The 26,995-nt window shown below is 44.5% G+C and overlaps 1 protein-coding gene across 2 annotated transcripts; it reads right to left on the bottom strand.

Annotated features, from left to right (window-relative positions):
* Nucleotides 1-70: 70 nt before the first annotated feature.
* On the bottom strand, nt 71-22,859 carry LOC121545478 (mRNA-decapping enzyme 1A). Of its 2 annotated transcripts, XM_041856031.2 has the most exons (10): nt 22,702-22,859; nt 11,568-11,608; nt 10,966-11,093; nt 3,437-3,503; nt 3,150-3,291; nt 2,595-2,711; nt 1,861-2,436; nt 1,713-1,772; nt 1,382-1,597; nt 71-1,065 (listed from the first exon to the last, which is right to left on the bottom strand). In XM_041856031.2, exons 1-10 carry the CDS (start codon nt 22,822-22,824, stop codon nt 985-987), a joined length of 1,551 nt encoding a protein of 516 aa, XP_041711965.2. In that variant the 5' UTR covers nt 22,825-22,859; the 3' UTR covers nt 71-984. The 2 variants fall into 2 exon arrangements, with proteins under 2 accessions (XP_041711965.2, XP_041711966.2); XM_041856032.2 differs by lacking the exon at nt 1,713-1,772 and having other exon boundaries at nt 22,702-22,858.
* Between the last annotated feature and the right edge of the window lie 4,136 nt (nt 22,860-26,995).

Below are 26,995 nucleotides of genomic sequence, written 5' to 3' on the forward strand. Positions count from 1 at the left end.
GAGAAGACCGATTTTCAGGATGTCTCATGGTCTGACAAACAGCGCTCTAGCTCTGTCACCTTTCACCGCAGATGCGTAAGTGCGACATACAGATATCTCTAGCTTAAACTGACAGATTCTTATGGGGATTTTTTTATTAGTCCAATTATATTTCCTCGGGTGCGCGGACATCGACCTTATTAAACAAGATAATCCTTTCGATGAATGCAGTTAGCTCAGGTTCAGTGTTGCAGTAGCTTTTACTGCAAAACCCCACAGAATAGGGCCTAAATTAATACAACAATTCTATGTCTAAACCCTTGGGAAAAAACACACTTAAGAAGCCTGGTTATATAAAAAACTATAATCTCCCAAAAGGCATTGCAATCTATTGCACACGTCCCTTAACAGGCATAGTGATAGAGGCTGGTGGTGGTGAATGGGGTGAGCGAATGACAGAAAGAAGGAACACGAGAGATTGAGAAAGAGGAGAGAGGGGGTACGATAGAGAGTGTGTGTAAAATCCCAGCTGTACTGAGGCAGAACAAGGAAGTGGACCTGGAGTTGAATGAAGTTTGGCTTGCACAGCAAGTCCCTAAGCACTGACCCCACCACAGTGGGCCGAAGGCTCTTTCCCAAGAGATATGAGGGTTTATGGTCATCCACCTCATCATCATCCTCCTTCCCCAGGGGTTTATTTCTCATCAACAGAAGAGAGGAACAATATTTCCTACTAGAGTGCGTACTTGATTTGACACTACCGTCACGTGTGACATCTCCCCTTCACCTTCTCCTCCACACAGGGTAGGAGAGCCATGATGTGAGCCTCCTAGGTTCGAGTCCTGTCCTCCTCCTGCAGTCCCATTGCTGCTCCAGAGGTACAGAGCCAGTCTGTGTCTCTGCACATGGCCAGCAGTAGCACCCAGTGGTCCAGTACCTGTAGGTTTGGTTGGCTGGTGCCCCTGTCCAGACGTGTCCGGGCCCAGCCCCAGGTTTGGACTGAGACTATAGCTTGACGTGGCTCAGGTCCTGGGAGAGACTGTGGAGATAGGCCTCGTGGATGGCACTGAGAAACGCTGGGTCATTCTGCACAGGCATAAACACAAGAGGGAGAAGAGTTATCTTCCAGTCATTTTGTATAACAGTAACAAACAAGTTTCCAGACTTCACACAACTGCTTCAGTTCATTGCATATCGCTTTTAAGTAATACGTTTGGGTAACACTTAATTTGAAGGGCATATACAGAAGGACTTCATAACCCATTTATAAGCAGTTCATGAGCATTTCATAAATGTCAACAACGGCAAGTTGAAATCTGCAGTATAAAACCCTGAACTTGACAAAAGACTTGAAACACAAGGCCAGGGTCTGGGGTGAAAAAGGCTTCATCTCTCGCTCTACCTTGATGAGGTGGATGAGTGTGTCCTGTAGCTGGGTCCTGTTGTAGGGGGGTTGGGGGAGCTCCATGACCCCTGTGGCTGCGGGCGGAGGGGAGGGAGGGGCAGCTTGCCTCTGCACTTCCGTTGTCTTGGCAACAGAATGCTGAAAGGCGCTCGGTGAGAGCAGAACGGAGTGCTCTGCCCCCGGTACCACAAGATCCGCCTTCATAGGGACAGCCTTGGATGGACAAGAGAAAGAGAGAGGGCAGGAAGAGGATGCCATCTACATCATGTGAACACAGAGACTTGTACAATCAAAGCCATCTACATCATGATAACACAATCATACTTACTGGCATGGTTTTCGACAGTTTCTGAGATTGAGCGAACACATCAATTTCTTTAATCTGCGGCTGAGTAAATAAGGGAGTCCTTCAGACATGACAGATTACACTAAGTACGCATCACAAAAAAAGAACAGGGGCAAAAGCAGCTGGTTACCTGCACATGGCCTGTGGGCATGCTGCCGAGGGCAGCGGGCTTGGGGATTGGCTCTCTGAAGCTCTGGGGCGTGGCCAGCGGGCTGGGCAAGACGCTAGGTGCGAGGGCGGGTTTGTGGAGGTCAGAGGGGCTGGGTTTCAGCGAGCCCAGGAGATCCTGCCCCAGGTAGGCCGACAGAGGGCCAGGGGGAGGACCGCAAGCCTCAGCCCCAGATGGAGTAACCAACAGTGGGGACACAGAGTGCTGGGGTTGGGGGTCTCCTGAAGGTCCACCGGGGAACACGGGGTAAAAGGTGTAGCTTGGGCCAGGGCCCCCTCTGGCCTCCATCAGGGGGATCAGACCAGGGGTGAGGTGCCGGTTGTTGCCCCCTGGGTCAGCTGTGAGGTGGGGGGCCAGTAAGGGATGGAAAGGGATGGGTGGGGCGTAACTCTGGGTCTTGAGGAAGCTGACGGGGCCCGGGGCAGCAGGGTCTGTGGAACTCTGGATGGGCATGGCTGGCAGCAGGCTGGCCTCCTTGGGTAGAGAACTGCCAAACAGCTCCTCCACGGTGATCTGCCTCTGGCCAGAGTGGGAGCTCTGCAAATACAGTTACAACAGTCAATATGAAACATACTTATACAGTAAACATTCAATGACTGACAAGTAACAGTCATTTCAGTCATGTGAGAGAACACTTGGTACAGGTAGCGTGTCATCAGACATAGTACAGTAATTTCAACTAGAGTGGTACGTACCTGTTCTGGCTGTGAGGCGCTGTGAGCGCGCTCTGTAGTGTCACCGGCTGATTTCAGCGTCTCTGTGTTCACACTCTGCTCAGTAGTAACGGACATTTCCGTTTCCCCCGCCTGAGTCTAGTTAACACACAGACATATTTATTATTTTGACATTCCTACTAGTGTGTTCAGATGAATGTAAATTGGGATGGGTGTGTGCAATCTCAGCAATTAAAACAAAGAAAAACACTGGGCAGCAGGACTAAGATCTAAGGAAAGAGAGTGACATCAATAAAGAGTAACTAAGACAGACAGACAAGACAGTGAGTTCTTAACTGAGTAAGAGAGAGAAACAGCAGGGGGACATTGCTACCCCATCCACAGCTGGGTGCACACTGTTGGAATAATATTTATTCACATTTTTATCCCTTCTGTGTGTGTGTGTATAAGAAGAGAGGGCAGTAAAGTCTGTCCAAAAATACTATTTTCTGGACTGTGGTCACGTGTGTGTGTGTGTGTGTGTGTGCGTGTGGCCCGGGTGATGACTTGATTGTGAAGACTGCTCCCGTCTCTCACCCTGTGGTATTCATCTTTGGCCTTGCTGAGGAGCTCCAGAATGTCGATGGGGCGGGGTTCCGAGCAGCCATTGGTCCTCCCAGGGACGTCGGCCATCTCTGGGGAGCCCCGGTGAGCCTGCAAGGCTTCCTGCTTCACAATCCTGGAGGACAGAGACACAACAAGAGAAACAAACACACAATACAATCTCATGTCTGTAAAGTGCTAAATGGCTCCCCCAGTGGTATGGGTGATGATGGTATTCATATGTGGGTTAGTGGTGGTGTGTTTCACCGGGCCATACTCACTTCACCATGAGCTGAGCGATGCGCTGGCAGTCCTTCTTATCGTAAAACCAGATGCTGTATATACCCACTGTAGGAGGGACACAGAGACAAGAGTGAAATATGACTGACTAGAAGAGATAATGGGAGGGAGAAGGGTTCACTAGAGCCGCATCCCTTAGGAAGTGGGATATTTTAGTTGAGTTCAGCAACTTTATTTAAAAAAAAATGTTTTGTCATTTAGCAGACGCTCTTATCCAGAGCGACTTACAGTAGTGAATGCATACACTCATAGTTTTTTCATACTGGTCCGCTGTGGGAATCGAACCCACAACCCTGGCACTACAAGCGCAATGCTCTACCAACTGAGCCACACGGGACTTTCTGAGGAAACAGTGTGTGACAGGAGTGTTTCCCTCCGAGGCTGGTAACCTAGCAACAGTAGTGTTTGGTGCCTGGGGAACCCTGGGATGCATAAACAGGTGTGTGTTTCTCTAAACAGGCCACATTCACATTCTCTAACCGGTTGAAGCACTGATACAACCCTCCACTAACAGATGTGTGGAATACGAGGGAAGGCAGGAGATAAACCTTGGAATCATGGTAAACAGAATAAGTCACCATCCCTTTACGAGTCTCAAAGACAGCCAAGAACCCCACTTTTCCAGGATAGTCTTGCATTCCCTCCCCAGGGGCCTGCAGGCACTAGATGACTGAGGAGGAGTCACAGGGTTCCAGATAACGCTGCCCCTCTGGATGACTGGATCAGACGCCTACAGAACTACCGCTGAGAGCAGACGTGCTGTATCCATCCCATCCATGAGGTGGTTTCCAGGCGGCTCCGGGCCATAGAGGCCCTTGGGCCTGACAGACATACTTTTCCTCAGACTGAGCTCCTGGGCTGGGTTGACCCCTGTTAGTGTGAAGCCATTGGCGGAGGAGACCTATCAGAGGAGATGTTCCTGCTCACTGCGCACCATCAGCCTCAGCGTGACCTCCGGCACAAGGGGAAGGTCATCTTCCAGAGAACCCTGGGACGTTGTCTGCTGAGTGCATTCAGAGGCAAGTCTGACTGGAGGGGTAGTGTGTTTAGTGTGTCAATGTCTGTCTGGTGAATTTGTGTGCATGTATATCTATGCAGTGGTCAGCATGGAAGGGGATTGAAGTGGTGGAATTATGTCAGAGGGAGCATGTGTAAATGTGTGTTATTTTCCTGTATGTCTGCCTGGGTTTGATGTGTGTCTGTCTGCTGCACAGACAGGGTAATGTTATTTTCCCATTGGACTAAACAGGAAAATTAAATAGTAGATCGTATGAAGGGATTGCAGTAAAAGACGTAACCCCCTAGTCATCAAAGGGTCTGAAATCTTTCAAGTTCTCTTTTGAATTCCACACAGTTTGACAGATCTGTAATGCCTGTGTGCAAGCAGTGCTTTGCAACTTAATTCCCAAAATGTGTTTATAAAACATTGACGATCTTCCTTATTTATCTGGGGGCACATTACATAAATAGCACATTCAATGCTAAATGTAGCCTAGTAATACATAAGATGTACACCCGCAGCTCTTTTAATGGAAATATAGTTATGGGCAAATCCACGGAAACGGAATATCAGATTTTTCACTTTAAATGTATGCCAAACAAAAAACATTGATTTGTAAGTTTAAACAAACCATACAATGACTACTTTGAACAATTGACACAGTAAAAACAAAAACAAATTACTGGAAAAACTGCGTAGATGTGAAGTTTGGTAACAGAATTACGGTAAAATCTCTCTTAGTTTTATTCTGTTATCAAACTTTGTATCTGCACATTTCTTCCTGTAAATGTGTTTTTGTAAAAGTTTCAGTGGAAATTCTTAAAAAGTAGTCCTTGTGCATAGAGTTGAAATCAATGGTTTTTGTTTGGTGTACATTTTAAAGTGAAAAATCTGAGTCTCAGTGTTATTCTGTTCCAATGGAATTACCCTTATGTTTAGATAATCCATAAAAACATAAAATGTTGGTTAACTACTAATCTAAAAAGGAATTTTAACATGACCCTTGTTATCCCCACACTTTCTTCTCACCTTTCCTGTAGACTAAATTCTGGATATAGAATTTAATCTTCTAGATGTGCAAGCTAGTGGTGCGCGGGTCAGCTGTTTGTTCACCCACACCCGCCCACAATTGCTAATAACCCATCCGCAACCTCCAGACTATAAGTGATAAAGTGAAAATCTGAGGCTCGTACCCAACCCTAGCCCGCAAATATAGAAAATACATTATAGGCTACATTCAGACTGCAGAATAATTTTTGGACAGGGGGTGCTGGGATTTCTGCTTCTAATTTCCGACATTTTGGTAGGCTATTTGTTAGTCAACTTGTCTATAATTAGATACATGTAGCTTCTCTTCTGTCATTATATGTTGCCCCAGAAGACTAAATAAACCCTTACTCAACAGAATAATGTAATAGATCGATAGAATGAATGCTTCAATATAGTTGACGTCGGTGAAGTTCTCTCTGTCATCTTTCGCGGAGCAAAGACATTTAGGAACTGGGGAGAAAATACAATAAAGCAACAACAACAAAAACTATTTTCTGTGGAAAACTTCCATCAGTTTGACCGGTTGTAAGGAAAAAGAAAGCTGTGAAAACGACCCAACGTGTTTCTGATAAGATTTCAGTTCGGCTTCGATGCATATTTGATGTGGTTGAAATACTATCAGCTTTTATGACACATTTATGATGAAGACAGCACCTCTACAGATGGTATCTAACTGAGCTTTACATTCTCTCAAGATGCAGAAATAAATAAATCATATTTCTCCACTCCTGTTCCCAAGTCCTACATTTGGTGCCTACATTTGGTGTATAATTTTACTGCAAGAAATGCTTAATTCTGCAGGAGTTATTATTAAGGCTATAGCCCTATTCGCAAGGGACTAGCATTACTAGAGAACATTGGTTATGTATTTATTACCCCAGAACATCCGTTATTCCAGATGTGCAATCTTTTTTAAATTATGCATTTGGCGATGTTCAATTCTTGGCACAAAACGTATAAACAAAAGCATTCACTGTGAAAGTCGACACATGTAGGCCCTTCATATATACAGTGCCTTTGGAAAGTATTCAGACCCCTTTACTTTTTCCACTTTGTTACGTTACAGCCTGTGAGAGAAAAATTACGTATTTACCTGATTTGTTTGATATGAATAGTTAAATGATATACTTAACAAATAGTAAGACATTTCTGTTCTACTAATGCTGTGATTTTGTAAAGGGATGGTTTCCACTCTAGCTCCCTGCAGCTAATCTGGACGTATGGTCACTAGAGATCGCTTGAGCTGACAATTGATTTATGATGGCTACAGCCTGCATTCCATAGACAAGATGTGGTGTGTGTAACCGAGATACAGATAGCCTGGAGGAGATCCTTGCATTTGGGAAACTTAGCCTGGAGGACTAAAATAACACTCATGCAGATAACCACCAGATGAACCCAAGGTGGCTTATGATGCCCCCGATCTGCATGGGAGGGGTGGAACCAGCCAAGCATTTTTAGGTCTGCTATTTAAGACCCTGTATTCTCTGTATGATTTTAAGCTCTCTGCAACACACACTTCAGAGTGTGCGGTCGACCAGCTTCATTATTGCAATAATTAAATCGAAATTGAATTAAGATGATTGTTTGAAGAAATGACAAAGTCTCTCTCACTTGATTAGAATATTCCACAACAAGCCTTATTCTAAAATGGATGCAATAGAAATCAATCTACACACAATAACCCATGATGACAAAGCAAAAACAGGTTTAGAAATGTTTGCTAATGTATTAAAAATAAAAAACAGAAATACCTTATTTACAAAGGCATTCAGACCCTTCCCTATGAGACTCAAAATTGAGCTCAGGTGCATCCTGTTTCCATTGATCATCCTTGAGATGTTTCTAGATTGATTGGAGTCCACCTGTGGTAAATTCAATTGATTGGATATCATTTGAAAAGGCACACACCTGTCTATATAAGGTCCCACAGTTGACAGTGCATGTCATAGAGAAAACCAAGCCATGAGGTCGAAGGAATTGTCCGTAGAGCTCCGAGACAGGATTGTGTCAAGGCACAGATCTGGGGAAGGGTACCAAAACATTTCTGCAGCATTGAAGGTCCTCAAGAACACAGTGGCCTACATCATTCTTAAATGGAAGAAGTTTGGAACAACCAAGACTCTTCCTAGAGCTGGCCGCCCGGCCAAACTGAGCAATCGGGGGAGAAGGCCTTGGTCAGGGAGGTGACCAAGAACCCAATGAGAGTTCCTCTGTGGAGATGTGAGAACCTTCCAGAAGGACAACCATCTCTGCAGCACTCCACCAATCAGGCGTTTATGGTAGAGTGGCCAGATGGAAGCCACTCCTCAGTAAAAGGCACATGACAACCTGCTTGGAGTTTGCCAAAAGGCACCTAAAGACTTTCAGACCATGAGAAACAAGATTCTCTGGTCTGATGAAACCAAGATTGAACTCTTTGGCCTGAATGCCAAGCGTCACGTCTGGAGGAAACCTGGCATCATACCTACGGTGAAGCATGGTGGTGGCAGCATCTTGCTGTGGGGATGTTTTTCAGTGGCAGGGACTGGGAAACTAGTCAGGATCGAGGGAAAGATGAACGGAGCAAAGTACAGAGAGACCCTTGATGAAAACCTGCTCCAGAGCACTCAGGACCTCAGACTGAGGCGAAGGTTCACCTTCCACCAGGACAATGACCCTAAGCAAACAGCCAAGACAACGCAGGAATGGCTTCAGGACAAGTCTCTGAATGTCCTTGAGTGGCCCAGCCAGAGCCCGAACATGAACCCGATCGAACATCTCTGGAGAGACCTGAAAATAGCTGTGCAGCAACGCTCCCCATCCAACCTGACAGAGCTTGAGAGGATCTGCAGAGAACAACGAGAGAAACTCCCCAAATACAGGTGTGTCAAGCTTGTAGCGCCATACCCAAGAAGACTCAAGGCTGTAATCGCTTCAAGAAAGGATTGAGTAAAGGGTCTGAATACTTACGTAAATGTGATATTGATTTATTAATTTTTTATATATAGTACCAGTCAAAAGTTTGGACACACCTACTCATTCAAGGGTTTATCTTTATTTTTGACTATTTTCTACATTGTAGAATAATAGTGAAGACATCAAAATTATGAAATAACACATGGAATCATGTAGTAACCAAAAACGTGTTAAAACAAATCTAAATATATTTTAGATTCTTCAAAGGAGCCACCCTTTGCCTTGATGACAGCTTTGCACACTCTTGGCATTCTCTCATCCAGCTTCACCTGGAATGCTTTTCCAACAGTCTTGAAGGAGTTCCCACATATGCTGAGCACTTGTTGGCTGCTTTTCCTTCACTCTGCGGTCCAACTCATCCCAAACCATCTCAATTGGGTTGAGGTCGGGTGATTGTGGAGGCCAGGTCACATGATGCAGCACTCCATCACTCTCCTTCTTGGTCAAATAGCCCTTACACAGCCTGGATGTGGGTTGGGTCATTGTCCTGTTGAAAAGCAAATAATAGTCCCACTAAGCCCAAACCAGATGGGATGGTGTATCGCTGCAGAAATAAATCACTGACAGTGTCACCATCACACCTCCTCCTCCATGCTTCAAGGTGGGAACCACACATGCGGAGATCATCCGTTCACCTACTCTGCGTCTCACAAAGACACGGCGGTTGGAACCAAAAATCTCAAATTTGGACTCATCAGACCAAAGGACAGATTTCCACCGGTCGAATGTCCATTGCTCGTGTTTCTTGGCCCAAACAAGTCTCTTCTTATTGGTGTCCTTTAGTAGTGGTTTCTTTGCAGCATTTCAACCATGAATGCCTGATTCACGCAGTCTCATCTGAACAGCTGATGTAGAGATGTGTCTGTGACTTGAACTCTGTGAAGCATTTATTTGGGCTGCAATTTCTGAGGCTGGTAACTCTAATGACCTTATCCTCTGCAGCAGTGGTAACTCTGGGTCTTCCTTTCCTGTGGCGGTCCTCATGATAGCCAGTTTCATCATAGTGCTCTATGGTTTTTGCGACTGCACTTGAAGAAACTTTTTAAAGTTCTTGAAATTTTCCGGATTGACTGACCTTCATGTCTTAAAGTAATGATGGATTGTCGTTTCTCTTTGCTTATTTGAGCGGTTCTTGCCATAATATGGACTTGGTCTTTTACCAAATAGGGTTATCTTCTGTATACCACCACTACCTTGTCACAACACAACTGATTGGCTCAAACGCATTAAGAAGGAAAGAAATTCCACAAATTAACTTTTAACTACCTCATGAAGCTGGTGGAGAGAATGTCAAGAGTGTGCAAAGCTGTCATCAAGGCAAAGGGTGGCTACTTTGAATAATCTCAAATATAAAATATATTTTGATTTGTTTAACACTGTTTTGGTTACTACATGATTCCATATGTGTTATTTCATAGTTTTGATGTCTTCACTATTAAAGAAAAACCCTTGAATGAGTAGGTGTGTCCAAACTTGTCATTATAGAGTATTGTGTGTAGATTGATGAAGAAAAAACCCAATTGAATCCATTTTAGAATAAGGCTGTAATGTAACAAAATGTGGAAAAAGTCAAGGGGTCTGAATACTTTCCGAATGCACTGTAGGTTATGCACTTCGTTCAATTTATCGAATTAGTTATTGTTTTCTTGCTCAAACCGGGAGCAACACCTGTCAAACTCAGACATTTCTCTCAAAACACAGGGATGTCAATTTGCACGGGACTAGTATTGACAGAGGACTTTGGAGTTTGCCAAAAAACAGTAGGTTATTCTGGTTAGTCAATGTCCAGATTTCAGTTTCCATTTAACCCATCTAAACAGTAGGCTACAGTTCCCTTGAGATGCCATAGGCCTATTTGAAGTCCTGTCTTGTGACTCAAATTTGTATACAGCCTCACAATCATCACACATAACATAGCCGGCACTGCTATCATCCTCTTTTACCACAAACATTACTTTTCTGGCCCTCCCTTCTCTTTATTTTCAACTCTCCTTTCACAGCTTTTGTCTTATTGAATTAAAGTTCCACAATGTTATTTTTGCCTTTGTGGCTTGATGTTAACATTTTCTGCCCTTCCCAAAAGCATTATTTGGCGATTGGCTGTGTAGGCTATTTGGCACGCATACAGTTAAACCCTAAAGTTTAGGTTTATGCAGTAATACCAGATAGCCTAAAACAAAAAAATTTAAACTCAATGTGCCCTATATATATATTGCACAATAATTATACATTTATGGATTTTTTGAGATATTGTTTATCGTTATTCAACCCGCCCGCCACCCACCCGCCCTTCAGCCACACAATATTTAATGACCCTAAACCCATCCACCCACGGGGACTGCGGGTTATGAGTCAACCCACGAATCACTAGTGCAGGCTACATGGTATGGACAGTAACAATTTTTTTTTTTTAAATAGCTCCATCTTTAAGTTATTGCAAAGCAGCCATTGGGGTTGAAATCTCAGACTAACTAGTGGACTATTATGAAATAGCCTACTCACAGTTAGCATTTCTGTACAGCAGGAAGGGGTCTTGGAGCTGAAACTCAAGGTCTTTGTTGATGGGCTCCACCAGATTCTCTGTGCTCAGGCGATTCATGATGGTGAAGCCATGATGAGGGGATGCAGACCTGTGGACAGGTTATTGGAGAGCAATGGAGAAAGACTATTAGGCTAAATGTGTTCATGTCTCAAAGATAAAAGCAAAGAGAGTGGTGAAATTGAAGAGAGCAACAGGGAGGGTGGAGGTGAGGGGAGAGAGGAAGAGATCAATTAGGGAGGGTGGAGGTGAGGGGAGAGAGGAAGAGATCAATTAGGGAGGGTGGAGGTGAGGGGAGAGAGGAAGAGAGCAACAGGGAGGGTGGAGGTGAGGGGAGAGAGGAAGAGATCAATTAGGGAGGGTGGAGGTGAGGGGAGAGAGGAAGAGAGCAACAGGGAGGGTGGAGGTGAGGGGAGAGAGGAAGAGATCAATTAGGGAGGCATAGACATGAGGACAGGTGGTGAGACAACCACAGATAAAAGGGGGTTAGGCCCTAGTTAGCTAGCTAAGTATCTTTACAATAACAGTGCCCCCTTCAAAAAAGGTCACCATAAAAAGCAATTACCTGGCATAAACAAATAAGGTGCCTTCAATTTCGGTCTTTTCCTGAAATGGAAATATGCAGAAAAATTACAACTTGAACTTGCTGAACACGAATCGATCATCAAGTAAAAGAAGAAGAATCACAACATGCAAAAGTTAGCTGATATTTGGTCTGGGTGCGTTCAGTTCATTAAACGTTCTATGAGTTCCATGAGTTGGTACAAACTGAAAGGGTGCGTACACTGCCACCAGGAATTTGTTGTTTGAACAGGTATAAAGCCAAGGTTGGCGATTTACTGCCACATGCAATTATGGAATGTTTGCTCAGGAGTATAATTTATTGGCTGATCCCGCCAGATGACCTGGATGGAATTATGTGATCCTTCCTTAACCCATAGGAAGTCCCAACCAGTTGACTACTTCAAAAAGGTGAAAGTCCTTATTGGCGCTGCCCATGCTAAAACAGGCTTTTGGGCACTATCATTGGTCGTGTCCCCCCTGCTCAGATGTTACATGCAGAGGAACGCGCCCCTGCTCTTGGGATGTAACCATTTGTATTTGAAAAATATATTTAAAAAACTGGTCGTTCAGAACAGCAGTTTCCGTTGAATCAAACATTGCACACCGTTGTGTTCTGCTGAACGAGGCCGAGGGCTCTAAAATATTTTGCTATGCACCCAGGAGTTATATTTTGGGAGCACTGTGCAACTAGGAAAACAATCTCCCAGATAATAATTGTTGTAATGTTGAAAAGGCTTTGCTGTACTGTTGTTTCAAAGTGCCCTAGAGAAAAAAGCGAGCGCAGATTCGATAGTGTCATAGTTGCACCATTACTACAGCGAAAAAGGCTTGATTGTAGCCCAACCAGGTTGTAAAAAACTCTGGCCCTTTCAATCGGACTGGCTTTCAGACCTATCAATCACTCATTCATTTGTTCCAACCAATCAGGGCGCTTGGACATGCTCCAGGGCACCTTATGTTAAGGCGTGCTTTGCAGTCTTTAGAAAGAAGAACAGTTTGATGCTGACAGACTTTTCACATGCTGCCTTTCTACTGAAGTGCTGTTCGTCCATTGACAAGTGAGTGTTGGGAATGTTATTGTGCTAATAGGGGGTGCAATAGTAGTGAGTTATGGTTACATTATTGTGCAGCGTAACTGTGTAGATAAGTTTGCAAGTAAGAACTTAGTATTATTTGCTAGCGCTCAGCTAATGCTAGCTCTACTGTTTGTTTGAATGTACCCCAACCAATAAGAAGTTAGTGTTGTTTGCTAGCGCTTGGCTAATGCTAGCTCTACTGTTTGTTTGAATGTACCCCAACCAAGTAAGAAGTTAGTGTTGTTTGTTAGCGCTCGGCTAATGCTAGCTCTACTGTTTGTTTGAATGTACCTTGTGCATGCTACTTCATCTAGTTTTGTAATTCATGGCAATAAGTGTGTTCATTGAGTGTGACTAGCCTCCTCATTAGTATTGTATTAGCAATGTTTGTATTACTTGCATACTCCTGCTGCAATATGTATAGTCTCTAGCGCATGTTCAGAGGCCCTAAGATAAGATCTCAGCCAGTCCATAGGGAGAGACATAAAGCTCCTATTTATTTCTCCCTCTCTGGCTGTATATTCTTGATGTAGATGCTATACTATTGTATTCCTTGATATGTTTATATTATGTCAGTTTTCTTATCTGCTTATTGTTGTATTGCATGTATATTTATTTAGTCTACTCTAACTGAATCTTAATGATTGTATTATTCTGCCTTTCCAGAACCACACAATTATATAAACATCTTCATATGGAAGCAGATGTGTCCACGAGTGTTTGTGTGTGTGGTGGTGACAAAGTGTATAGTAATGGGCCTCAACATGAAGTTCTGACAGGACAACACTATAGTGGGCAGATCTGAGTGAATCAGCATTAGGTACTAGCGGGTGAGGGCATTCAAAGCTGACCGCTCAGACGAGTTCCGGATAGCCGTTTTTACATGGTCCTTTGAGCCGAATTTAGCGACTAACGTTTTTATATATATATTTTTTAACATGGTCCTTCGTATCGCCGGATTCTGGCCTGCTATAGTTGAGATGTTTAGGTATCCCACCTCAGCCCACACAAAGTAGCCACGCACCCGAGGATGAGCTGTGAGGCCTTACACCCCTCTCCCATCCAAGATTCTTCAAGCCCTGCTCCAGGCTTCCTCAGTGGTAATGGAGTAACCACACCCTCTCAAGTTGGGAGCTGCAGAGGGACTACGAGGAGCTGCTCTATTACATTTACGTAATTTAGCAGATGCTCTTATCCAGAGCGACTTACAAATTGGTGCATTCACCTTATAGCCAGTGGGATAACCACTTTACAATTTAGAAGGATTACTTTATCCTATCCCAGGTGTTCCTTAAAGAGGTGGGGTTTCAAATGTCTCCGGAAGGTGGTGAGTGACTCCGCTGTTCTGGCGTCGTGAGGGAGCTTGTTCCACCATTGGGGTGCCAGAGCAGCGAACAGTTTTGACTGGGCTGAGCGGGAACTGTGCTTCAGCAGAGGTAGGGGAGCCAGCAGGCCAGAGGTGGATGAACGCAATGCCCTCGTTTGGGTGTAGGGACTGATCAGAGCCTGAAGGTACGGAGGTGCCGTTCCCCTCACAGCTCCGTAGGCAAGCACCATGGTCTTGTAGCAGATGCGAGCTTCAACTGGAAGCCAGTGTAGTGTGCGGAGGAGCGGGGTGATGTGAGAGAACTTGGGAAGGTTGAAGACCAGACGGGCTGCGGCATTCTGGATGAGTTGTAGGGGTTTAATGGCACAGGCAGGGAGCCCAGCCAACAGCGAGTTGCAGTAATCCAGACGGGAGATGACAAGTGCCTGGATTAGGACCTGTGCCGCTTCCTGTGTAAGGCAGGGTCGTACTCTCCGAATGTTGTAGAGCATGAACCTACAGGATCGGGTCACCGCCTTGATGTTAGCGGAGAACGACAGGGTGTTGTCCAGGGTCACGCCAAGGCTCTTCGCACTCTGGGAGGAGGACACAACGGAGTTGTCAACCGTGATGGCGAGATCATGGAACGGGCAGTCCTTCCCCGGGAGGAAGAGCAGCTCCGTCTTGCCGAGGTTCAGCTTGAGGTGGTGATCCGTCATCCATACTGATATGTCTGCCAGACATGCAGAGATGCGATTCGCCACCTGGTTATCAGAAGGGGGAAAGGAGAAGATTAGTTGTGTGTCGTCTGCGTAGCAATGATAGGAGAGGCCATGTGAGGATATGACAGAGCCAAGTGAGAGGGAAGAGATCAGGAGGGTGTACTCTAGGCCCTCCTGGCCAGAGGCACAGGAGCGCCAGGTCCGCTTCTGCTCTCCACAGATGAAGACAACTCCAGAGTGCACAGTCCAGCACACCAAGGTCTGCACCCCCCTCAGCCAGAGCTTTGACTAGCCATTGTTAAGGAGACTCCCGCTCCAAGCCAGCCGCTGCCATGGGGCCTGTTCTGGTTGCCGTTGCGGAGTCGTCCTCTCCTCCCAGTGGGGATCCTCGACTGTCTGCTGCCCTGGAACAAAGTCTCCACCTGCCTCTCCCCCTCCTGGAACGGAGCCCAAGCCAGCAGTGGATTCTTTGACCGCTCCTAGGATGGAGCCACAGCCTGCAGCTACTGCAGATGTCAAGTGCAGCCAGGACATTGGGGATTCTCCAGCCACGCCTGCCAGCACCGTGCTAGTTCCAGGGTTATAGTACCCTTCCTACCCTGTAGGGTCAGCGTCCCTGCGTCCCCTTCCCGGTAGGGTCAGCGTCCTCCCGTCCCCTTCCTACCCGGTAGGGTCAGCGTCCCCTTCCTTCCCGGTAGGGTCAGCGTCCCCTTCCTTCCCGGTAGGGTCAGCGTCCCCTTCCTTCCCGGTAGGGTCAGCGTCCCCTTCCTTCCCGGTAGGGTCAGCGTCCCCTTCCTTCCCGGTAGGGTCAGCGTTCCCTTCCTTCCCGGTAGGGTCAGAGTTCCCTTCCTTCAAATCAAATCAAATCCAATTTTATTGGCCACATTCGCCGAATACAACAGGTGCAGACATTACAGTGAAATGCTTACTTACAGCCGTGCAAATAGTCCGGGTAGCCATGATTAGCTGTTCAGGAGTCTTATGGCTTGGGGGTAGAAGCTGTTGAGAAGTCTTTTGGACCTAGACTTGGCACTCCAGTACCGCTTGCCGTGCGGTAGCAGAGAGAACAGTCTATGACTAGGGTGGCTAGAGTCTGACAATTTTGAGGGCCTTCCTCTGACACCGCCTGGTATAGAGGTCCTGGATGGCAGGAAGCAGTTGCCATACCAGGCAGTGATGCAACCAGTCAGGATGCTCTCGATGGTGCAGCTGTATAATTTGAGGATCTGAGAACCCATGCCAAATCTTTTCAGTCTCCTGAGGGGGAATAGGCTTTGTCGTGCCCTCTTCACGACTGTCTTGGTGTGTTTGGACCATGATAGTTCGTTGGTGATGTGGACACCAAGGAACTTGAAGCTCTCAACCTGTTCCACTACAGCCCCATAGATGAGAATGGGGGCGTGCTCAGTCCTCTTTTTTTTGCTGTAGTCCACAATCATCTCCTTTGTCTTGGTCACGTTGAGGGAGAGGTTGTTATCCTGGCACCACAGGGCCAGGTCTCTGACCTCCTCCCTATAGGCTGTCTCATCGTTGTCGGTGATCAGGCCTACCACTGTTGTGTCGTCTGCAAACTTAATGATGGTGTTGGAGTTGTGCCTGGCCATGCAGTCATGGGTGAACAGGGAGTACAGGAGGGGACTGAGCACGCACCCCTGAGAGGCCCCCGTGTTGAGGATCAGTGTGGCAGATGTGTTGTTACCTACCCTTACCACCTGGGGGCGGCCCGTCAGGAAGTCCAGGATCCAGTTGCAGAGGGAGGTGTTGAGTCCCAGGATCCTTAGCTTAGTGATGAGCTTTGAGGGCACTATGGTGTTGAATGCTGAGCTGTAGTCAATGAATAGCATTCTCACGTAGGTGTTCCTCTTGTCCAGGTGGGAAAGGGCAGTGTGGAGTACAATAGAGATTGCATCATCTGTAGATCTGTTGGGGCGGTATGGCCTTGCTGCTATTCCAGTTTCAACTGTTCTGCCTGCGGTTACGAAACCCCTACCTGTCCCAGACCTGCTGTTTTCAACTCTTAATGATCGGCTATGAAAAGCCAACTGAGAGACCTGAGCCCTAGGACCATACGTCGGGACTACCGGCCGTGGTGACTCCTTGCTGTCCCCAGTCCGCCTGGCCTTGCTGCTATTCCAGTTTCAACTGTTCTGCCTGCGGTTATGGAACCCCCTACCTGTCCCAGACCTGCTGTTTTCAACTCTTAATGATCGGCTATGAAAAGCCAACTGAGATTTATTCCTGATTATTATTTGACCATGCTTGTCACTTATGAACATTTTTGAACATCTTGGTATGGTTCTGTTATAATCTCCACCCGGCACAGCCAGAAGAGGACTGGCCACCCCTCATAGCCTGGTTCCTCTCTAGGTTTCTTCCTAGGTTTTGGCCTTTCTAGGGAGTTTTTCCTAGCCACCGTGCTTCTACACCTGCATTACTAGCTGTTTGGGGTTTTAGGCTGGGTTTCTGTACAGCACTTCGAGATATTAGCTGATGTACGAAGGGCTATATAAAATAAAATTGATTGATGATTGATTGATGGTAGGCTTTGTTACTTTGGTCCCAGCTCTCTGCAGGTCATTCACTAGGTCCCCCCGTGTGGTTCTGGGATTTTTGCACACCGTTCTTGTGATCATTTTGACCCCATGGGGTGAGATCTTGCGTGGAGCCCCAGATCGAGGGAGATTATCAGTGGTCTTGTATGTCTTCCATTTCCTAATAATTGCTCCCACAGTTGATTTCTTCAAACCAAGCTGCTTACCTATTGCAGATTCAGTCTTCCCAGCCTGGTGCAAGTCTACAATTTTGTTTCTGATGTCCTTTGACAGTTCTTTGGTCTTGGCCATAGTGGAGTTTGGAGTGTGACTGTTTGAGGTTGTGGACAGGTGTCTTTTATACTGATAACAACTTCAAACAGGTGCCATTAATACAGGTAACGAGTGGAGGACAGAGGAGCCTCTTAAAGAAGAAGTTACAGGTCTGTGAGAGCCAGAAATCTTGCTTGTTTGTAGGTGAACAAATACTTATTTTCCACCATAATCTGCAAATAAATTCATTAAAAATCCTACAATGTGATTTTCTGGATTTTTTTCCCTCAATTTGTCTGTCATAGTTGACGTGTACCTATCATGAACATTACAGGCCTCTCTCATCTTTTTAAGTGGGAGAACTTGCACAATTGGTGGCTGACTATATACTTTTTTCCCCCACTGTACATGGACCGGACATTTTTCATTAAGTCCTTAATGGAAACATGCAACAATAGCAAGCCTATCGTCTTACAGTCAAAAGGCTACAGCCTATTATTGAACATGCAACTCCTGTAATGAAGCAGCTAATAAAACAGAATTTTCAAACATTTGCCAAAATGCAATTAGCGGAAAACACTGTTCTAAACAGCGCACCTAATACGAGCAGTTCCATATGTGACAAAGATGAAAATCTCAGTTAGAAACTCAGAAAGAGGGGGAATCTAATAGCAACAACTATGATGGGTTGCTAATATGACTAGAATTGTGCCTTTGGATTCTGGACAATGAGAGTAAGTTGATATGAAAACCAATAGAACAGGAGAGAAATGCTGGTTATTGGCATGAAAGAAGTCTTTATAAAATAATTGCCTCCATGTTTTTATGGATGGATTTTCACAAGGCTACTTTGAAGCAAGGTAAGGCATGCCTCATTATTTGAAGTAAAGTAAAACGTTCAGGTTTCAAACAATTCTACTGCCTCAAACTCACATTGCAAAGTGGTCAAGTGGTGGGTGACGTGCTGATCATCAACAGTAGGCAGGCTAAGGGTGCAACCCTATGCAGCCGAATGGCGAATGGGAGGCACGCTTTAATTACGAGTTGAGATTGAGAAATAGAAATAGCTCCTTTTAAATCGTGGCCACCAAAGTTTGTAACACGATAGTGGGCAGATCTTAGTGAATCAGCATTAAGTACTAGCGGGTGAGGGCATTCACAGCCGACCGCTCAGACGAGCTCCAGCTAGCAGTTTTTACACAGGTCAAAAGATCTGACCCATATTACCGGCGTAATTTTTGTTCTTCCTATAACAGATCACTGTGACTGCATTTTACATTCCTAAAACATGTCTGGGGCGGTCACAGTACCTCATTGCCTAGCTAGCTAACAAGCTGGTAACTTTACCAGTATATCCAAACATTTGGGGGCACAGAAAGAAAGGGAAAGGGATAGCTTCTTCAGGAGATCAATGATCACATGGTGCTTTCAGGACAACTGGTAACTCTGAAAAATATTAGGTAAAATCATGATGTCAGTTATCTTCTGGTCGGAGCTCTAGAAAAAGGCCTGAGTTCCAGACTTGGAATTCTGAGTTGAATGACCGTTCAAAACTATTTTTCCCAGTCGGAGACAATTTATTTTTGGAGTTCACAGTTAAACGAACTGAAGTCAGATTTCCAATTTCCCTGTTGTTTTTTAATGAGGCAATAGCAATGAATGAATGACAGATCTCTTGCATGTCATCCTCATAAACCTACCGTTTTTGGTACTTAGCAACATGTAGATCCTATTAAATTACTGTGTGTGTGTTTGTAATTCCTTTCTCTATACTTATATAAAATGTAGCATGCTACAATTTCAAAGATTTTACTGAGTTACAGTTCATATATGGAAATCAGTCAATTGAAATAAATGAATTAGGCCTTAATCTATGGATTTCACATGACTGGGAATACAGATATGCATCTGTTGGTCATACAGTTGAAGTCGGAAGTTTACATACACTTAGGTTGGAGTCATTAAAACTCGTTTTTCAACCACTCCACAAATTTCTTGTTAACAAACTAGAGTTTTGGCAAGTCGGTTAGGACATCTACTTTGTGCATGACACAAGTAATTTTTCCAACAATTGTTTACAGACAGATTATTTCACTTATAATTCACTGTATCACAATTCCAGTGGGTCAGAAGTTTACATACACTATGTTGACTGTACCTTTAAACAGCTTGGAAAATTCCAGAAAATGATGTCTTGGCTTTAGAAGCTTCTGATAGGCTAATTGACATAATTTGAGGCAATTGGAGGTGTACCTGTGGATGTATTTCAAGGCCTACCATCAAACTCAGTGCCTCTTTGCTTGACATCATGGGAAAATCAAAAGAAATCAGCCAAGACCTCAGAAAAAAAATTGTAGACCTCCACAAGTCTGGTTCATCCTTGGGAGCAATTTTCAAACGCCTGAAGGTACCACATTCATCTGTACAAACAATAGTACGCAAGTATAAATACCATGGGACCACGCAGCCGTCATACCGCTCAGGAAGGAGACTCGTTCTGTCTCCTAGAGATGAACATACTTTGGTGCGACTTTGGTGCAAATCAATCTGAGGTCTTGGCTGTTTTATTTTGATTTTCCCATGATGTCAAGCAAAGAGGCACTGAGTTTGATGGTAGGCCTTGAAATACATCCACAGGTACACCTCAAATTGACGCAAATTATGTCAATTAGCCTATCAGAAGCTTCTAAAGCCATGACATAATTTTCTGGAATTTTCCAAGCTGTTTAATGGCACAGTCAACTTAGTGTATGTAAACTTCTGACCCACCGGAATTGTGATACAGTGAATTATAAGTGAAATAATCTGTCTGTAAACAATTGTTGGAAAAATTACTTGTGTCATGCACAAAGTAGATGTCCTAACCGACTTGCCAAAACTATAGTTTGTTAACAAGAAATGTGTGTAGTGGTTGAAAAACAAGTTTTAATGACTCCAACCTAAGTGTATGTAAACTTCCGACTTTAACTGTACCTTTAAAAAAAGGTATGGGCGTGGATCAGAAAACCAGTCAGTATCTGGTGTGACCACCATTTGCCTCATGCAGCGCGACACATCTCCTTCGCATAGAGTTGATCAGGTTGTTGATTGTGTCCTGTGGAATGTTGTCCCACTCCTCTTTAATGGCTGTGCGAAGTTGCTGGATATTGGCGGGAACTGGAACATGCTGTCGTACACATTGATCCAGAGCATCCCAAACATGTTCAATGGGTGACATGTCTGGTGAGCATGCAAGCCATGGGAGAACTGGGACATTTTCAGCTTCCAGGAATTGTCTACAGATTGTTGCAACATTATCATGCTGAAACATGAGGTGATGGCGGCGGATGAATGGCACGACAATGGGCCACAGGATCTCGTCATTGTATCTCTGTGCGTTCAAATTGCCATAAATAAAATGCAATTGTGTTCGTTGTACGTATCTTATGCCTGCCCATACCCCCATCGCCACCATGGCGCACTCTGTTCACAACACTGACATCAGCAAACCACTCACCCACACGAGGCCATACTCGTGGTCTGCTGTTTTGAGGCCAGTTGGACGTACTGCCAAATTCTCTAAAACAACGTTGGAGGCGGCTTATGGTAGAGAAACGAACATTCAATTCTCTGGCAACAACTCTGATGGACATTTCTGCAGTCAGCATGCCAAGTGCGCGCTTCCTCAATGTGGATGACGGATCACCACCTCAAGCTGAACTTCGGCAAGACGGAGCTGCTCTTCCTCCCGGGGAAGGACTGCCCGTTCCATGATCTCGCCATCACGGTTGACAACTCCGTTGTGTGCTCCTCCCAGAGTGCAAAGAGCCTTGGCGTGACCCTGGACAACACCCTGTCGTTCTCCGCTAACATCAAGGCGGTGACCCGATCCTGTAGGTTCATGCTCTACAACATTCGCAGAGTACGACCCTGCCTTACACAGGAAGTGGCACAGGTCCTAATCCAGGCACTTGTCATCTCCCGTCTGGATTACTGCAACTCGCTGTTGGCTGGGCTCCCTGCCTGTGCCATTAAACCCCTACAACTCATCCAGAACGCTGCAGCCCGTGTTCAACCTTCCCAAGTTCTCTCATGTCACCCCGCTCCTCTGCACACTTCACTGGCTTCCAGTTGAAGCTCGCATCTGCTACAAACCATGGTGCTTGCCTACGGAGCTGTGAGGGGAACGGCACCTCCGTACCTTCAGGCTCTGATCAGTCCCTACACCCAAACAAGGGCATTGCGTTCATCCACCTCTGGCCTGCTGGCCCCCTACCTCTGCTGAAGCACAGTTCCCGCTCAGCCCAGTCAAAACTGTTCGCTGCTCTGGCACCCCAATGGTGGAACAAGCTCCCTCACGACGCCAGGACAGTGGAGTCACTCACCACCTTCCAGAGACACTTAAAACTCACCTCTTTAAGGAATACCTGGGATAGGATAAAGTAATCCTTCTACCCCCCCTTACCCCACCCCCCAAAAAATATTAAATAAAATATTGTAAAGTGGTTGTCCCACTGGCTATCATAAGGTGAATGCACCAATTTGTAAGTCGCTCTGGATAAGAGCGTCTGCTAAATGACGAAAATGTAAATGTAAGTGACATCTGTGGTATTGTGTTGTGTGACAAAACTGCACAATTAAGGTGCACATGTGTAATGATCATGCTGTTTAATAAGCTTCTTGACATGTCATACCTGTCAGGTGGATGGATTATCTTGGCAAAAGTGACTAAGTCGCTTTGGATAATAGCGTCTGCTAAATGGCATATTATTATATTATTATTATAAATGTTAACAGGGACGCAAACAAATGTGCACAAATTGAGATAAATAAGCTTTATGTGCGTATGGAACATTTCTGCTTTCTTTTATTTCAGCTCATGAAACATGGGACCAACATTTTACACGTTTATATTTTTGTTAAGTGTAGCTAGCACAACATGGCTAGTTGAAGTTGCATGCTAACGACGTAACGAACTAGCCTAGTTAGCTAGTTAAGTAGCTAAGTTAGCTAGTTACCCAACTACAACCAAAGACTCGCAAACTATCTTTGCTACACAATCCCGCAGAGACACGCTTGTTGGCTTGATATAGCTAGCTAACTAGTATGCTAATGATAAACTAACGCAGATATGGTAACTAGGGTAAAGTTAGCTCGCTAGTTAACGCGTTACGTAGCTGATATCGCGTTAACTAACTAGTTACCTTCAGTAAACAGAAGAAACCAGCGACTCCTTTAGCGAGCTTACCCATTCATTTGCTTTGGAATTAAAGGTGTACAGTGCTACCTGTCCGGTAACATCGAGAAGTTTGTTGATATACGGATCTTGTTGTTGTAGAGCTGCTAGGCTCATTTTACTGGCGGTCTCCATCTTGAATACAATGCTTACCGCACGGAACAATTTCTATGAACACTCAATTTCCAGTGTCCGCGGGTGGTGCACCTCGGAAGACATGGTTCGAATGCCTTAAAGTTCCGCCCCACTTTTTGTTCCTCAATTATTTGGAGTGAATAATTCTTGCTTGCTCACGTGTAGGTTACAATGAATTTGAGAGGTTGCTATTTTGCTATGGCCTGTCTATCCATGTAGGCCACGGATGGGCAACTGGCGGCCCCGCGGCCCACTTTCAGTCGGGGTCTCAACGTACTGTGGAGTTAGAGTCATAGAATACACAAGGTGCAATTTCGAAATTTGGTTGTGCATCAGCCCATGTCAGCTCCATTTTTCGTTTACATTGGTAAATTAGTCTAGCAGCCAGCTATCTAAACTTGTAGTAAGCATGGTCGAATTACCAACCGGGGTGGGGCCCATTGATCATCAGTTATCATATTAAAAACTGCCAACATTTGCCTCCACCCTATGGCAGAATGTGTAGAATCGCAGGAAATTAGTTATACAATTACAAAATATTCTCTCCGCCCCATGGCAAAATGTGTAGAATTGCAGGAAATGAACGTTAAAACTGAAATATATTATATTTGCCTTCATGAGGGGGGTCCGTTAAAATGTTTTGCTCGCAAGGTGTGGGGTGGGTATGTGGGTACACCTCATGATGAGTTCCGTTTTTTTGTGGCCCCCACCACCATCAAAGTTGCCCATCCCTGATGTAGGCTATCAATTGACAATTTAAAAAAATACATAATAGCCCTTGATTCTCATAGCCTAGACCCAGCCCAAATGTCCGACAGATGGCGCCATTATTCATGACAACCGACGCAATTAATAATATATAGCGCCATCTGGCGGACATTCAGACTGAGCCTAGATCTAAAAGCACAAAAAAAAGGTGATCAAATGTGTTTTAATTAGTAATAATAATCGTCAGCAAACATAAATACATACAAAATGAAGTTACACCCTCCTCCCCAATCCCAATCCAACCCCACCCGAGGACCTAAGGGATCAAATTAAATAAACATACATGGTTCAAAATAATACATGAAATAACAAAAATAACAAAATCAAAGCAACATTGACGGATATAGAGTGAGTGTGGAGGCTTCCATCATACTGCAATCCTTTTTCACAAACAATGATTAAAAAATAATGACTACACCCACCAAATTCATAAATTTATTTCAGATCTGGGAAAAGTGTTAGGGTCTATGAATTTATTTCGGACTGGGTAAGATGTTATTTTTCCCTCAGGGCCAATTCCAATGAAGACTGCATTATTTACTAATCACCACACGGTGGCATTGCTGCAATATATTTCGATGACACCCATAATCAGTGTGGCGACACTTTTGTAATTTGGAGCTACAGGTGACCCTCAACCATGTGAAATCTAACGCCTCTTTTAGCACAGGGGAAGACAGAAGTTTTTGAACTAAACACCTCAATGCGAGGTTGGGCTACTCCCAGTAAAATAGATAGGCCTACCTGTTCTGTAAATAGGTATACCGTTATTAGTGATGTGAGTGACATTTGGCCTCCAAAACCATAGGCTAGGCCAACATATCAAATTGATATCGAAACTCTTTCATTAGTTATTTGCTGAAGTAGTCTATAAAGCCAGGTAGGCCAACAACATAATTTGCTTCAGTGAAGAACATAGGGATTATAATTGAGGGATTATAGCTGCTGTGAAACAGTTATCCGGCTGCAGGTAGATGTAGGCTAATCCAATAACCGGTAACCTTCCAACACATTCTAACACAGGCCCTGCCAAAGGCTAGCGTCCTGTCCAGGGAGTGTACTTGTACATCAAGCTGCCTCACGCTACAGAAATTGAAACAGGAGATAGGCTCTTGCTCCTACGAGCCATTCCGGCTCACACAAGCCAAGGCCCGTGCAAGGCTACTTACTTACTACTTACTTTCTTACTACCGTACTTCCAACTCACCGAGCATTAATTTCCGGTAGATTCGTTGCAGAATGTGGGCACTAAACGGCGTCAAGTGGCCTCAAAGAAGAGGGAGATGATATGGCGTTCACTGTCGGGGTTCGAAGACACCGGGGTAAGTCATGGAGATGGGAAACAATATTTTCACGTCACTTCGATAACGAAGTGACTTTTTCGTAGCAGGTTAGGAGAATTTACGCAGCAGGTTAGGAAAATTAACGGATCAAGTTAGGAGGTTAAGAGTGTGGCCCACATGGGGATAGTGTTTACGCAATTAATGTTGCCGAACGACCTCATGCGGACCTCCGGCACCATTAGAGAAAAAAGCCAACAATACATATGTAAAGTGTAGGTCTAACGCACGAGCTAGCCTATGTTATAGGCATATAGGGCTATGCGTAAACCTGATGTTCTCTCCACGAGCGTGCGTTACTATATTAACTCTATTTGAGAAATGGCATAGATGTGTAAGATTTATGTCGCCCAAGGCCTATTTGGAGCGCCAGCTGTGTATAGTAATTTTTAAGCGCCAGCTGTGTATAGTAATACTTTTTCGTTTTTTTTAAATTAAAAAGTATTGAGTTTATATTACTTTGAAGTTTTACAATGCTATAGCCTTTAGAAAACCAAGTGATAGAACGAGAGTGACAGAATGGTGAAATGTAACCTGTTAAATGTGAACTTTGAAAGGTGTGCATGCAGGTCTTCATGTCTGAAATAACCATGCAGGGATTTGAATTGTGTGATAGAGAGAAATAATACTTTTATTTTACATTTACATTTTAGTCATTTAGCAGACGCTCTTATCCAGAGCGACTTACAGGAGCAATTAGGGTTAAGTGCCTTGCTTAAGGGCACATCGACAGATTTTTCACCTTAGGCTATAGCCTAAACACGAGCAATAGGTGATTCGTTTTGGGGTTATAGTAAAACATTTGTATCAAGCTCATAATCACATTTATTGTCAATTAGTGATTTATTTATCCAAAATCATGCATATTTCATAATCGTGTGTATGTGTCTGTGTATGTGTGCGTGTCTGTGTGTGTGGTGCGACCACCTGTGCGTGTGCATAATTTACTTTACCACAGGCCTCTGTGATTGCTCTGGGAAGTTATTGAGCCACAAATTGATTACCCTTAACCCTACACATGTTTAACATAGTTATTACATCGTTGTCACAGTAATGTTAGTCCCATGATTTATTAGTTAGACTTATTAGTTTGATTTATTAGGGTTAATTGTATGGTTATTAGGCTATGGATGGCCTATATTGGTTTGTTCGTTTCGAGACAGTCGCACTAGTTGGAAATGAAAGTCAGGTTGGTCAGTGGTGACTATGCCATTTTAATTAATTGGCATTGGCCGAACTCAGAAGCCGACTTATTTACAGCACCCATCCCTGGCAGACTATAGTAGAAGGCTATTATATAGTATAAATGCTGTCTTTAAACCGATTAGCATGGGATGCCAATCGTGCCCATGAGAGTGAACAGCGCCACTTTGCACAACTTGGACACAGGGTCCAAAATCACATCTTCGCTTCGTTCTTGAGAGGATGGTCACAGCTGTTTTCATGTTGCTTCAGTAGGCTAAACAAAAAACTTAAATACAAGGGATTTGTATGGACCACTGATCCAGGAAAGAATGAAGGCGTCTGTACTTTAGCCAGCTACGATCCATCATGTGCAACACCCGGATGTTCCATTTCAAGGATGTTTGTGGTAGGCAAAATCTCTGGGGTTCTGTGTACATTATTAAATGTAGTAAAATATTTTTGTTTTTACGTTTAGGGTATTGTTACACTTCGAATTTTTTTCGATTGTGTTGGGTTTAAAACGGAGTTTCAATGTGGATAAGAGGATGCAAAAAGCAGAGGAACAGCCCGAAGGTAAATAAATCCATATGATGCTTTTGACTAATTTGTCTCTAGAGCGCTGCTCTGTTGGGAAGAAGCTTGTGCGCTCTTCAATGTGTCGGTGTTATCGCATGTGTCTCGTGTGATTTGGAGTCGGTGTTATCGCATGTGTCTCGTGTGATTTGGATTCGGTGTTATCGCATGTGTGTGACCTGGAGTCCTATGCTTTCCATTTGTTTTGTGCTGAGAGCATCTCAAATGTTCTTGTTTTTTATTAGCAGTAGACTTCACTGATGTCCCGGTAATATATTTGAAAAATCAGCTGTAGCCTAAACGTA

This window comes from Coregonus clupeaformis, chromosome 30, assembly GCF_020615455.1.
Source record: "Coregonus clupeaformis isolate EN_2021a chromosome 30, ASM2061545v1, whole genome shotgun sequence".
Lineage (NCBI taxonomy): Eukaryota > Metazoa > Chordata > Actinopteri > Salmoniformes > Salmonidae > Coregonus > Coregonus clupeaformis.